This window comes from Syngnathoides biaculeatus, chromosome 5, assembly GCF_019802595.1.
Source record: "Syngnathoides biaculeatus isolate LvHL_M chromosome 5, ASM1980259v1, whole genome shotgun sequence".
NCBI classification, from domain to species: Eukaryota; Metazoa; Chordata; class Actinopteri; order Syngnathiformes; family Syngnathidae; genus Syngnathoides; species Syngnathoides biaculeatus.
Genome location: NC_084644.1, coordinates 12,686,381 through 12,701,889, shown reverse-complemented (window position 1 = coordinate 12,701,889; position 15,509 = coordinate 12,686,381). Strand labels below are relative to the sequence as shown.

Sequence of the window (15,509 nt, the reverse complement as noted above, 5' to 3'; positions counted from 1 at the left end):
GCAGGCATACCCCAAGCCCTGTGAAACCTGTGATGTGTTGGCAGTAATTTCTAGTGAAGAGTCCCCCAACCCCAACCCCCAACAGTGGGCAAAGTATTTTTTCAAGCTTAGCAATTTTTTGAAATGTACAACTTTGTTCTTTTAATTCACTTTATTCTTCCAACATTAAGGCTTTTTAAAGTAGCCAAAACAAATTACTTTTAATCTTTTAATTAAACCTTTTCTCAGTGGCCCCAAAACTAATTTATATGGGATTTCAACTAGTGAAGTTATATTATTTTCAAAAAAGTGCAACATTATTCTCAAATACGCCTATAAATTGAACATTTTTTCAATGAATTTTATGGCTGGAAAACACTGCAAATGCATTAAAAGAACGTCTAAATTCTAACATTGAGAAAATTCTCCAAACATTACGATCATTTCACTTCTATTTCTACAAATATTTTGAAATGTTGGCGTTGTGTGAAATCACCTTAAAAGTACTTGAATTAAGTCAATTTTAACAAGTGGAAACTATGACTTTATTCTGATAACTTAGCAACCTTTTTCTCAGAATTTTTCTGTATTTTATTTATTTTATTTATGTTTATTTTCAGTGTGGCCCTGTGGCTATTGAATGGCTATTTAAAGTTTTGTGGGATTTAGTTGGAGTGGTTTCTGAGTTATGTCAGAAACAGACAAACAAACAAAAAAAAATCTCCTTTGCTTTTTGAGCTTCGCTCAGGTAACAAAGATAATGAAGCAAGAAAGAACACATAAGAAGGGAAGAGCGGGAAAGAAAAATAAAATGAAACGAAAAGATGGAAGTGTGCGTGTATGTGTTTATGTGAGTGCAAGTCATCAAACGACTTTGACCACATTCCCGCCAGATCAATCTCCCAGAATGCATTGTGTCCCTCTGCTGTCACAAAGACAGATATGTGGAAGGTTGGGGGATGGCGTTCTAAAGCCCTCCGCAATCATTATCCGCCTCACAGAGGTCAACCTTGGTCATAACTCACTTCCCACGGACACGTCCGTCGCCCGCTCCGACGTGCCGCCTGTGACGGCGTTTCTGGCGGTGCACGTGTAGCGGCCGCTGTCATCTGTGGACGAGGTCTGGACACTGAGCACGCCGCTATCAGCCTGCGCCGACCCCACGGGCTCGCCGTCGCGTTGCCACGTGAAGAGGGCCGGGGGCAGCGAGTCCGACAAGCAGGTGAGACGCAAGACCTGGCCCGCCTCGACGTCTGTGCTACCCACGCAGTCTTTGGGGGCGTCCTTGGTCAAGACTGGGGTGTCAGGTCCGTCTGGTGGTTCGAAATAAACACACAAATAAATAAAAGATAAATCTAAAAATCACAATACTAAAATATTCATGACTAGCAATAGGGAATGCTAAAAGGGGAGAGTGTTTATTCTGTTATTATGGGACTGTTAGTAATATGGCTGTTGTTGTGAACATGGGTCTTTGTGGTCATTATTCAATGACAATACTGGGATAAATTAAGTTTATCTTATTATACAGGGATGAGAATGACCAATTTGGAAAAACACTGAAAATGTCTGCCTTTGGGGGGTGCGTGGACATGTGTTATAAAAGACACTGTTAAATGGTGACCTCTGGTTACTTCTGTGTAAACACAGGGCAATCACAATATTTTGAAAACTTAAAATATGAGTCCAAACAACTGAAATAATTTTGCTAGACTTCAGACATTAAAAATGAAGACAGTGAAATTTATATCAAATTGGCTACTGCACTTACAAGTTATACTTCAGAAATAAGTACACAAGTGTAAGAGGGAGAGAGAGAGAGAGAGAGAGAGAGAGAGCAAGAGAGGGGGGAGAGAGAGAGAGAGAGAGAGGAGAGAGAGAGAGAAGAGAGAGAGAGAGAGAGAGAGAGAGAATCATGAACACAGAGTGCACAGCACTTTGCCGGGAACATCCACTTTTTGTATGTGTTCGATTAGATATGTTGATACAGTTTTCGTTCCGATCAAGCCATGCCCCCATCTGAAACAGTTTTTTACCCTTTGGTTTTAATCAATTTCCCTGGCACGATGTTCATCTTTTCGCTCCAAGACTTTCACCATACTGGCAAACGTGCAGACCGCTCAATAACATGTCTATAAATTATAACTACGCCGTCGTAAACAGAATGATTCTCTATGAAATGTTAACATCTGAGTGAAAGCGCCGACGAAATACCATCAAAATGCTGCCGGAAATCGGAATGTTGTCATTATTCTAAACACCAAATTTAATGCAAACAGATAGCAATGTCGTTTTCCGCTATCACAGCTATGACTAATTTCACGCCGAGCATTGCCAATAGATGCTGGCGGCCGGTCTTGATCACAGCCTTGCCCTGCATGGTGCTAAGATATCTTTTGTTATCACTAAATTAACACGGCTGGTGTTTAAAATCTCTGTTCATTGATTATGTGTTGGTGGAGGAAAAAATATAGCGAATATTATTTTAAAAGCTAAAAAAAAAAAAAACCTGTGTCATGACGAATACAAAGAGTAGAGACCGAAAGACAAGGGCTCCTCTCTAATAAATGCCTTAATTCTCGTTAACGGCTGGTACTCTCAGCAGTGGAGTGAAGGGGTGTTGTGTCCATCCGGTGCGGTGATGGACACAGAAGGTTGTTATCAGCATCACAAGATACACTTAGTATTGATTTGTTTTCACCTCCAAAGACCAGGCTAGACTTTCAGGAGTTGTTGAAGCCAATTTATTACCATACACCGAGGAACTTGGGGTTTTATTTCTTATTTAGTGAGCAGAAAAAATTACAATGGAGCTCGGTGCCGATATGTTTCAAGACGAGGGTGCACTTCAGGTATTGTTTTCTTTTTAAAGGCAATTTCTTTGATTTCTCAGTGGCGACGTATGAATAGCGACAAAATTTAAAGAAAAGTAAAGGGGGAAAAAAAGGTTCAATGTTATGTGTATTAAAAATGTTTTTTTAAAGTTAACCGTGAATTAAGTTGTATTTGTAAACTTTATTAAGTTTTAACAAGCGACTGTTATGATTTGTATTATGAGGAAAAAAAGTTATGAGTGTAATGTCATAATAGTACATGACATACAATGGGAAGGAAAGTTATTACAATAATTACAATAAAGTTCTAATTTTGACAGATTTGAACAAACAAAAATTTTGAAAAGTTTACAAAAATAATTTGAATAATACTAGGAATTTTCTTCCATATCATGATTTTTTTTACTCTTAACTTTTATTTTTTTTCTTTTATTTAATAGGATTCAAGCATAAGAAAGACATTGGGGAATTTTTAAAATCCAGATCCACAATTTCACCTAACTTTACAGCTTTTTTTACCGGTACTTGAAAAAATAAAAATTTAAGTTGCAAAATTACTTGATTTTTTTTTTTTTAAGTAACAAACAACCATTATTGTGAGAGGAATATTCTGAATGTTATGCAAAAACAATTGCAAGTTCTTAAAGTTAGTTATTGTGTTATAAAGTTGTAACATTGAGAGAAAAATTCTAAAATTTACTGGAAAAAAAAATCAATAATGTATTATAATTAAGTTGTTATTTTTATAAATAGCAAAAGTGTTTTGCTATTTTTTGTTGCCAAAAACAAGTACAAAAGTAAAATACATTATCCCACTCCCCTTATGGCTTTTGTTAGACCGTATCACACCCGTCCATATAACGATTTTGTTGTTTGAACATAATATTTTAAAATGACAATAACAGTACTGATTATAATAATGACAATGCTCGTTAACTCACAGAAGACGGTGAGACTCCGCGTGGCAGCAAGGGCGCTGACCTGGTTGCTGACTGTGCACGTGTAGTCTCCTGCGTCGGCCCGCTGGCCCGGGTTGATGACCAGCGAGCCGCCGGCGATGGTGATCCTGCCGTCTTCGGTGACCGCAGCGCCGTCCTTTCCCCACTGGAAGGTGAGCTCCGTGCCGCCCGAGGTGCACGTTAACGTAATGTTCACGCCTTCCGTCGCCGCCGACGGCACAGAAACCGTCACACCGGACACGGCGTCTACAAACAAATACAGTACAGTGAAAACTTATTCATCAAGTTACAAGTGAAAATCTGCAGTACAGATATTTTTATTGTTATACCCACCTGCTTCAAAGAAATGTAATCTTATTAAAATACACATTTTAAAGACACTGTAAAGGTATTTGACCATACAAAAATGAGAAGCACCAATACGATAAAAAGTACTGCATGTATTATAGATTTCTGTATGTGGCTTTGAGAAGAGATATGTGATTTTGGTGAGTCTATGTGTGAGTGTTTGGAGGTGAGCTGCGGTCGACAGCAGATCCAGCATCAGTGTGCTGTGTTTATGGTTGTGTTTTACTGTTTTCCCAGTTAAACAAAAAGTGCACTCACTGTGGCGCTCCTTTCCCACATGCAAAGAAATCATACAATATGTACTCAGATCATTTCCTGAATGTTGAATTTGTGAATATTTACCGTTGAAGGAATACAAATTCCTAAGATTTGGAAAATTTCAAAGTTAAACAAGGTCTCTCAACAATTCATCGGTTTTCAAAATATTTGTTGATTAAGTTGATGATCGATTTGTTGTTGATTAATCGTTGCACCTTTACTAAAGTGTAATTAATTAGTAATTAATTATGTGTTTATCAAGGGATCGATGTTTCCTGTAACCCATACAAACGAATACAGCGGTTATTTCTGAGACAGACTAGTACGTGTCTACTTTTTCCACAAAAAGTCTGCGCTTTTGTGGGGCCGGCACAACAGAGGGGAGTTTTAATGTTTGTGGTGAGGCTACCACATGCAGGTGCGGGCACAGATGGCGAATAAAGGCCAGATGAACGAGTGGCCCAGAGATGCCGGCTGGCGGTCAGTCGGAGTTTAATCACTGCACAGGGAGCAAAGCTTCAAGGAAGAAGCGCAAACATCAAGTACTAATGCAAGGGGGGTGCTGGTTTTGAAGTCACCTGAACAATTCGATTGCGAATGGAAGGGCTAACTCGTGAAATCAGGAATCAATTGAAACCTGGTTGCATAAACAAAGAGAGGAATGCGTTGGAGTGGAACATTATACATATTCAGTACTGTATCACTTTTTCTTCAAATTGTGGCCTTGGCGCTAAAATCAAACACTTGACCTCAAAACAAACAGTGAATAGGGTAACCACTCACCTCAACTTGATTTTTTGTGTGTCAGTGCGCTATTCAACAATTTTGTACAACTACAATTTATTTCATGAGACTAGTAAAACTAATATATTTTTTAGATTATTTCATGTAGCTGCCCTGCAATTGGTTGGCAACTCCACCTCCTGGGTGTTATTTTAAGTTAAACGACTACTACATGCAGTAATAAAAGATGGACAAATATAATGAATCACATTCCTCCATGAGCCGCAAAGAGGAAGGCTGACTGGTTAGGACTTCCCTCACAGTTGTGAGGAGCCACTTACATGAAATAAGGTGGTGTATCGCAGGGATCAATTTTAGACCCAGTTCATTTCATTTTGTACATGCTCCCTCTTGGCTTTGTCTTCAGGAGGGATGGAGTGAACCTCCACAGCGATGCTGAAAAAGTACACATGATGACACCAAGCCCAACGGATACTCTTTGAAATTCTGTTTTGAACATGAAATCCTGGATGGCAAAGAACTTCCTCGACCTGACGTTTCAGTCATCGGCCCTGAGGCCCAAAGAGAGAAGCTTTGTGGCGAAACAACAAGCACTGTCCTGAATGCCTTCCCATCTGGTGAAAAAGCTGGACGTTATTTTATACTCCAAGCTCACATTTATTCTACACAGTAAAAATGTAAAAGTATAAGGTTTCTATCATTAAACGAACAGAGCCACAGTCCGCCACATTTTAGGGCCATCAGAGATGCTAATGCTTGCTTTCGTCTCAGTCGGATTGACTGCCAGAATGCCTTGTTTTCTACTTTGCCCCCGAAAAATCTATTTCAGCCCTACAATTACTAAAAAAAAACTTGGAAGCAAGTGTTCTGATGAAGACCAAAAGGCGAGAGTTTATTACACCACCTTGAAATTTTACTTTTTCCAAAAGTCAGGATCCACATCTTTGGTGAGGCATCTATCCATGTTTACACCCGCCATTTGTTTCACCTTTTTAGTTCTTGTTTTTAACATTTTAGTGTTCTTTATCTTGTTTTGTTTGTGTGGGATTTTTACATTACATTAGGTTTTATAGTTTTTGTTCTATATTATGTTTGTGACGTATGTTTCCATTTTCTTTTTGTGCTGTTCAGTGTTTCCTCAGAGGAAGCCCCTCCGCACTGGGAGCTGTGGTTGTCCGTGGCCAAGGTCCCGCCTCATGGGGTCCTCAGTTGCCATATGGGGCTCCCCCTACAGCACCACACTGTGGCCCCATGCCGGTGTCCTCTGGCTGCAGTCTGCTGTCTGCTCTTGGTGTACACGGCTCTCTTTCCACACTTGGTTTTCTTTGTGGCCTGTCCCCGTATTTTTTTTCAAAACTGTATATGTCTGTGTGGCGGAATAGTGGGGAAACTCGATAGAGTGTTGGCGTCATAGTTCTGAGGACTTGGGGTTCAAATCCCAGCCCTACCTGCGTGGGGTTTGCGTGTTCCTGCCGTGCCTGCATGGGTTTCCTCCCACATCCCAAAAACAGGCATTAATGGAGGTCTCTAAATTCTTCTTAAGTGTGATTGTGAGTGTGACTGTTTTCTGTCTCTATGTGCCCTGCGATTGGTTGGCAACCAGTTCAGGGTGAACCCCGCCTCTTGCCCGATGACAGCTGGGATAGGCGCCAACATTCCTGCAACCCTTGTGAGCATAAGCAGCTCAGAAAATGGATGGATGGATCTGTGCATGTGTCTCTGTGTGGATGAGTAGTTGGAGAGGATTCATTTTTATGAAGTGATGCACCTTGGGATGCATAGATTGATGTGAAATGTGCTCTATTAATAAATGGATTTGATAATAATTACATGTCATGATTTCATTTTTTAATATGATTTTTCATTTTTAAAGGCAAGTTTCAGAACATCATAATGACAATCGACAATAACCAAAAAGATTTGCAGCTTCTAAAAATTTTGCTCATTCAATGACATATAGATTGTATCTATTTTGAGTTGTTTCCTTATTTTCTGTCTTCATCCGCAACTCTTTGTTGCAGCTAAGTCTCCTGTTCATACATTTATTGTTGAATAATTTATTCTATAATTTAGCTCCCTGATTATGTCAATGGAGGGAATTATCTCGAATGTCTTTATTGTGAGGACTGCCGCGTTCCCTTTCCGTTGGCCCCCGCTGACTCAAATGCAAGCGCGTGCTATTTTCTGAGTGCAGCAGGGCCAGGCGGACAAGGACGTGACATTGGCGCGCTCTCTGGCGAGCGCGCACATCGCGACCTTTTCGGCAATAATTTGCTCCACCCGTCACCCCATTAGCGACGGCGTGAGGAAATGGAGGGAGGCTAGACGACGACGTGAGCTGATCACAATGGATGCTCTGCTGGACCGGCCTTCATGGAAATCAATGCAAATAGTGCATGTAAATAAAACAGAGACTGCGCAATGACACGTCGAAGAGTGGGTGCTGCATATCAATTGGGCAAAGACAAATGGAAATAATCCACACTCAGACTATTTTTACGCGCACGCACAACGCACATGTCGTGAGTGATGCGATAACTCCTTTTGTCAGTTGTTCACCGGAACAAGTAACTTGAACGACTCAAATCAATCGAAGGCTCGAATGAATGTGACTTTTTGCAGTTATTTATAACAACCACAACGTTGTACAACAGCACAGAACAACGCTGCAAAATGCACAGAGTCAAAAATTGGTGTAATGCACACTTGATTATGGGATTATTTCTCATTCCAGTTTGTTATGATAGCCATTTAAGATGCTGCCCCATGTAACCAGACCTCAGACAAGCAGAAAAAAAAGGATGGATGGACAGACAATTAATATATGCCCGTGAGTAAGGCTAAACTACCCATCCATCCATCTTCCCAGCTGCTTATCCTCACAGGGGTCACGGCAGCGCTGAAGCCAATTAATTGAATTTTAATAGCGATCGCGATTAAATGAGCCATATCGCGAGTGATCTTTTACATTTAAAATGCAGGCACTGCTGCATATGAAACGCGCTTCATTTGCAACCGTGCCAACGACAAGGGGGGGGGGGGGGGCAGCAAATGTATGGTTAAGGTTTCATTAAGGGTCGGCTCGCGCTCCATGGCCAATATCAAAATAAAAGCCTACATGGCATTGATGTCCATTTTAGTAAGAGATGAATTTGTTATTTTGAAGTTGACTTTCTCAGCACGTTGGTGCAGAGGCGGCTAACATAGATAACATACATTAGCCATAACTATGCATCCCTACCTGTGAGTATCCTTATCTATGTGTGTACTGTATGTATACATGCGTTCTTCAAAAATCCCTCTTGTGATGTAATGCTAATTTTAGCTTGCTCATCAAATAAGATTTTACATTGCGTTAGCATTAAGCTAGCAATCTTTCCGAAACCAAGTCTCATGTATTAAAATATACAATGTGTGTAATTATTTTTGTTGTGCATTTAATTTTACAGTAAATTCCAATTGGTGTGCCATTACACAGTTAAAAGCACTCGTTGAGCAGAATTATATACGTCACACATTAGCTGCAAGAAACAAAGAGTACTTTTAAAATGCGGGAACTTGCACACACAACCACGCTACATTTTTTTTCTTCAATTATAATGTTTTTATGATTGTGAGAAGCTGAAATCATAATGAAATTTTGCTTAATAGGCCAGCCCTGGCCTCAACTGACGTTGACACTCTGCACAAACAGCAGCTGAAGCCAGTAAATAGCTGACTCCTTTCATATCCTCATATACTACTTCCACGGCACTTAAAACACATTCGCTACTATGAAATTTCTATAGTGTAAATGTGAGGATGGCGACCCCAAGTGGACAAACATTATACCAGCATCTTACGTGCATGTCCTGAGGGTTGAGGTTTATGCGTGAAGCTTGGAAATATATATATAAAATGGACTAATACTTGATCGTTACTTTGTGTATTTCGTCTATTGCAAGGGTTGTCTGGAATGAACCGATAAACGGATGATAACTGGAATGCAAAGCTGAAAAATTTTTTTAAAAATCATATGCGTGTGTAATGAATGTGTCCTATCTCCTCTCACCAGTTATTCACGAAAGGCGCCACATTGCACAATTGAACGACTCGATATAATCCACAGGATAAAATTGCTTCTGAGAAATACGGTTAGGGTTACACTCACCCTTGCACATACACTATAATTGATGCTTTCTACTTCTCAGTCCTTACCAAAAACCCTCAGAGGTACCGATCTGGAGTTGGGCGTCAGACCTGTGGAGGCAAGTGGGACCACCTCCACGGTGTATATCCCGGCATCCCCCAATTGGGCGCTTCCAATACGGAGCTGCGTTGCCGTGATGGTGACCCGGCCGAGAAACTGCGGCACCTGGTTGATGACCGGGGAGCCGCCGGCGAACAGACCCAGCGTGACACCCTCGTACAGCCACGTCATGGACAGCACGTTGGGGGCAGTCAGCACAGTGAACTGAATCTCGGTGCCACTCAGTACGAGCACAGGGTCTGTCTGGAACTGGATTCCTATCTGGTCCTGGGGCTGTACAAGAACTGGAAGGCAAACGAGATGCATTAAAAGTTGTTTGTGACCAAAAGGTATTCGTTTTTCCTGGATTATTTTGAATCATTATTTTCATTTCCACCATGCAAGTTGTTTTCAGAAATAACTGATAAATAGACTCTACGCTGATCTGATCATTTTAATCGCTATTGGCCAATAATTTGCATGTTATGATTGGCGATCGGTGTTATAATTTGCTAATCCAAACAATGATGTCATTGATCGGATTTGCACACGAAAATGTACACATATTCATCGCAAATGAATCTAAAGGCTAGTTTATTTTCATGTCGTGTGGCGAAGTACTGTAACTATCTGGCAGCCGTTAAAATGTTTATTTAAAATTTTAGAGAATTAATACACAGTATACATTACACATCCATCCATCCATCCATCCATCTTCTTAGCCGTTTATCCTCACAAGGGTTGCAAGAGCCTCTTCCAGCTGTCAACGGGCAGGTGACGGGGTACACCCTGAACTGGTTGTTAAGCAATCGCAGGGCACAATCGAGACAAACAGCCGCACTCACAATCACACCTAGGGGCAATTTATTGTCAAATTAATGTTACATGTTTTTGGGATGTGGGAGGAAACCGGAGTGCCCAGAGAAAACCCACGCAGCAACGGTGAGAACGCGCAAACTCCACAGAGGCGGGTCCGGGATTGAACCCGGGACCTCAGAACTGTGCGGCCAACGCTTTCCAGCTGCGCCACCGTGCCGCCAACTACACATGTATATACAATAAATAAATAAGTCGTGCAAATAGACACGTGACTCCATCTTGTGATCAGATCGGTGATTGGTTATCGCTTTTTTTAAACCTGCTGATGGGTGACCGGAAAAAAATGGTCATTGTTTAAAGGCAGTAGTAGTAGTAGGTAAGTATTATTGATGACACACACATTACATATACTGTGTACTTTTTGTTTTTTTTTTTTTACTATGGATTTTTGTAAATCGTTCTGTTAATTTCGAATGTACAAAGTAGTGATGAGTATCACTAATCGACGAAAGCAGAACATTAATCACAACACGTACATTGCACAATCATTGTGATCAAATGGACTGTATATGTGTAGTACTGTTTATTATGGATTACTTCGAGTCATTCTTTTTAATCTTCACTGATGTTTTTTGTTGTTGTTCTTTTTACCTTTAGCTTTGATGATGGCACATATGCGCATTTGCAGTCTTCATAAGCTTACACTTGTTTGTATCCAGAGTTGTACCGATGCCTCAAAAAATTAAGTGGTCGTCAAAGTGAAAACTGACGGTGTTCATGTTTTTACAGACGTACACTTCCCTTTTATACTCTTCTTAAAAAAAAAATAAAAACAAAAAACAAACATGAAATGCATGATATCACACAAACCTATTTTTTTAAACCCTGTATGGAAATTAAAAATGTTATTTAACGTCATTATTAGCGGTAACATTTTGTGATCCTGGAACATATTTCTAATCTTACAATGTTTCTCCCACTATGAGAATAGCTGAAATAAAATTAATCACGACTGTAATTATCTTGACCTAGTTGGATTATACAGAGCAAGCTATTTCCCTGTAGTGTCCATATACTAGTGTGTATTTACACAAAGTCAACCACAAAGGACAAGAACAATTCCCAGTCAGTAAAGACTCCAAAGTCCAATTACTTCATATTTTCATAACCGAGTTAATCACTCTGCATTATTTATTATTTCAGAAGAACTTCTATTCGGGGAAAAGGTAAAATACACTTTGCCGGAATGTCCTCAGATGTGCCTGGTGGGCTCAATCACCATTTTACCAAATCAATTTTCAACAGGCAGTGGGGAAAAATGACTATTTAATTAAATGAGAATGTTGCCGATTACGACTTTAATTATTATCTCTCATGCACGAACAGCGGGCGGCGGACGAGGAGCAAATTGAAACGTAATTTCAAATTCCCGGTGCCTAATTTTCTACGCTCGTTTGCCGCAACACAAATGCACGAACATTGTATCTTTGACGCTTAAGGTTTTGTTTTTTTTTTCCCCATGTGGGTGCACCGGGCAGGGTGAGCTGTGACAAATTGAAGAACATCACAAAAAAAACACATCTTTTTGATACTGCGCATGCTTTTAAAAGACATTAAACGCTCAATTTAAGGATAGGAATCTTGTTGCGTGGCACCAAATATGTGACAAAACCATAAAAAACGTGATTTTTGGTGACCCAAAACTGTTAACAATAATGCTTTTATATATTTCAATATCCATCCACCCATTTTCTTAGCTGCTAATCCTCACAAGGGTCACAGGGATATTTCAGTATTTACACTAAAAATATAATTACAAGATATTTTAAATTTTAATGTTATATTCTTTGCATGACAACAAAAAAATACAAGATTGAATAAACATTATCATCAATGTTATAATATTTTCTTTAAAAACAGTAAATATTGTATATGCCTTGTACCATTTCCAGTTACAGAGAAAAATAAATGGTGCAATGGTTATTTTTGTATGCATTTATTACGGAATATATGGCAGAATTATATTATCATACTATATTATAAAATATAAAGGCTTTGTCACGAATAAACAGCAGAACTTTGTGCAATTGAGAATAAACAAATCGCATAATAATTGTGGAAAAAAATAGTATTGCCTGTTCACAAATAGAGGCCTCGGCCCAATAAATGTGGCACATCTAATAAACACTTGGTAAAATCTGAAGTTGAGTAATTGGACCTCATCATTTTTTGTGTTTGTTGTGATTTACGTTGTCAATTTAATCCTTATTATTCTATAGAACCAAATTGTTTTGTTTTTTAAATATAATTACTTCAAACACGCGGATGTAACGTTTATATTTGGCCACGCTTATGACACGCTGCGTTCACGGTCACAGGTAAAAGAAGGCTTTCGCTACATATTCACATTTAAATTAAGTTTTCTAACACTGGTTATGTGAGGAAAATGCGATATTACTGTTATTGGTTCGCGATAATTACTAATGTTGATGGACTAAAAAAAAAAGTTCAAACCGTAATACAATTACGGTCTCATGACAGAAATGGTAAATTTACGAGCCTGAGATGAGTCCATGAAGGCGTCACGATGGGAATGCGGTTGCGCTGGTTTGGGAGGGAAGACAAAATGTCTGAACGGAAGGCGACGTTACCCTATCAAGTCTTTTGTTTTCCTTCTTTCTTTCCAACCCCCGTGTACGTGTTTGAAATACCACACAGCTCGTTTTGTTTTCGTCCTACGTCACCGTCTCAGAGGGCATTTGTGGGCTTTTGTTTTTTGAAGGAGTAAAAGTAAAGTGTCGTTCTGTTTTTGTTTTTGTTTGTTGTTACCTGTCAGTGAGAGCCCGACGAAGAAAGCCAGAAGTTGTCTCATCGTGTCTCCAGTCAGGACGCCCTGCGGACAAAGTTGACCTTTTTTTTTTTTAAAAAAAAATAACCGCCGCAAAAGTGTAATACCGAAAAGAAGAAACTTTTTGGCTCGCTCTCAGACAGAGCTAACGGTGTAAGTTACTCAGTTCTGGTTATTAAAACAAACAAACAAGCTATCCCCCATTTGTCGAGGAAATGAGTTTATAATTAACTTACCCAGGCGTGTTGTATTCATGGGCATTTTGGTACCCGGTTAAAGACATACTCGCGTCTCTCGGCTAAGACGATGACGTCATTTCCGGTTTGTCCCCACGGTCACCTGTCACCGAAGCACCTGTTTTCTTAAAGGGCCAGCACCCTTACAACTCTTGAAAGAGTGTCTTTATGTTTTTAGACGATATGCATTCATCCCTTTTCTGAGACGCTTATCCTCACAAGGGTCGCGCGAGTGCTGGAGCCTATAACATCGAGCAGCAGGACACCCTGAACTGGTTGCCAGCCAATCACAGGGCACATAGACACAGACAACAGTCGCACTAATAATCACACCTTGGGGCAATTTAGAGCCTCCAACTGATGCATTTTTTTTGGGATGTGGGAGAAAACTGGAGTGCCTGGAGAAAATGCATGCAGGCACAGGGAGAACATGCAAAGTCCACACAAGCGGGCCAGGATTTGAACCTCAGTCCTCAGAACTACAAGGCCAATGCTCTAACCACTTTCTCCACTTTTCCACCCGATATGTGTCATCAAAAGCATTTTTTTTTTTACAATATAGTGGTTACAGTATAACATACAATACTATGGGAGCATTTCTTTACTCAACTGCAGAAAATACATGGCATGTATTCGAGATGTGTTTCTTTTCCCACAAATAATGTTTCATTAAATGTGTTATGATAAGTCCCATATGGGACTGTATTTTGTCTGCCTGTTGTATTTAGGCTAAAAAAAATGTCAATATAATATTTTTTTGGCCACCTTTTGCCCAGCAGTGGGCTCCAGCACCCCCGTGACACTTGTGAGGTTAAGCGGCTTGGAAAATGGATGGATGGATGAGATTTTGTATGATGAATAAATTATTCATTTCCCAACACCCAGACAATATTTATAAGTTGGCAGAATAGTATTGCGGCACCAAGCCGTACGGGAGAAAAAGCGAGCGAACAAACAATTTGTCTGCTGCAAAGCTGCACTGTAGGCAATGTTCAGTCTTAATCGCCTTCTTCCCAAACGCTTGCTGCCAGCCGGCTGAGGTATAATGTGAGAGGAACAAGGTCAACAGAAGAAGCTGTTCAATTATTAAAGTGTACCCAGACTCCTTTGCTTTGTTTTGATTTTTTTTTCTTTTCTCTCCAATGCCCTTCAACACTTCTTGTTGATTTAATGATAAACAGTACACGTGAATTAGTCTCTGCTATTGTCCTGACCTGTTGTTGCTTTTTTTTCCCCCAACAGGGGGAAACGTGCCTGAAAAGAAGGCTCATGTTGACATTTTTAATTAAAGGTATGTGTTTTGATTTACAATCTTTTAATTCGATCGTATGTAATGGAATATAGACTTTAAATTTCTCAGAGAACTGAACTCGGGGTTCAAATCGGTTAATCAAATTATGTTTTTCAGAGAACAATACATCAGCAGTGGTAGGTATGAGAAAAGCAGACTTATTTATTACTAACCAGTGAATTACATTAACTATAAAAATAAGAATGTATTACAGTTGAATAAAATAAATACAAATTACATCAGGAAATCCTGAAAAATAACAAATTAAACCAATAACACAAGCATATTCTGCATTTCAATATATTCAATTAAAAGAAAAGAGAGAAAATCAGGAAGAATAATCTCAGTAAATATCCATATCCATTTTCTGAGCCACTTATCCTCACAAGGGTCCCTGGAGTGCCAAAGCCTATCCCAGCTATCATTAGGCAGGAAGCAGGGTACACCCTGAACTAGTTGCCAGCCAATTTCAGGGCACAGAGAGACAAACAACAATCGCACACACAAGTCCATCCATCCATCCATCCATTCATCCATCTTAGCCGCTTATCCTTACAAAGGTAGCGGGAGTGCTGGAGCCTATCGCAGCTGTCAACGGGCAGGAGGCGGGGTACACCCTGAACTGGTTGCCAGCCAATCGCAGGGCACATCGAGACAAACAGCCGCACTCCCAATCACACCTTGGGGCAATTTTGAGTGTCCAATTAATGTTGCATGTTTTGGGAATGTGGAAGGAAACCGCAGTGCCCGGGGAAAACCCACGCAGGCACGGTGAGAACGCGCAAACTCCAGAATTTATGCAAGAAAGCATTGTTATATTGCCTTTTTTTTATAGAGTATTGTGTATCGATATTCGTTATTATGACAATTGTAAGGGCCGCGAGTTGAATGCTAATTTTCATTAGCTCGTCATTTATCGTGAGTTAGCTTTGGGCTAGCGGTCTTTGTCAGGAAAAATGAAGATA

The 15,509-nt window shown here is 40.0% G+C and overlaps 1 protein-coding gene and 1 long non-coding RNA gene across 2 annotated transcripts; one reads left to right on the top strand and one right to left on the bottom strand.

Moving 5' to 3' along the window:
* Positions 1–1,069: 1,069 nt before the first annotated feature.
* LOC133501517 (uncharacterized) lies at positions 1,070–5,749 on the top strand. The gene is made up of 3 exons (XR_009795209.1): positions 1,070–1,201; positions 3,757–3,924; positions 5,529–5,749. It is a non-coding gene; the product is annotated as an uncharacterized LOC133501517 (long non-coding RNA).
* si:dkeyp-97a10.3 (V-set and immunoglobulin domain-containing protein 10-like) lies at positions 1,136–13,522 on the bottom strand. Its single transcript, XM_061821354.1, has 5 exons — positions 13,254–13,522; positions 12,999–13,062; positions 9,320–9,655; positions 3,795–4,018; positions 1,136–1,292 (listed from the first exon to the last, which is right to left on the bottom strand). The coding sequence occupies exons 2-5, from the start codon at positions 13,039–13,041 to the stop codon at positions 1,269–1,271; spliced, it is 627 nt and encodes a 208-aa protein (XP_061677338.1). The 5' UTR covers positions 13,042–13,062; positions 13,254–13,522; the 3' UTR covers positions 1,136–1,268.
* Positions 13,523–15,509: the final 1,987 nt, after the last annotated feature.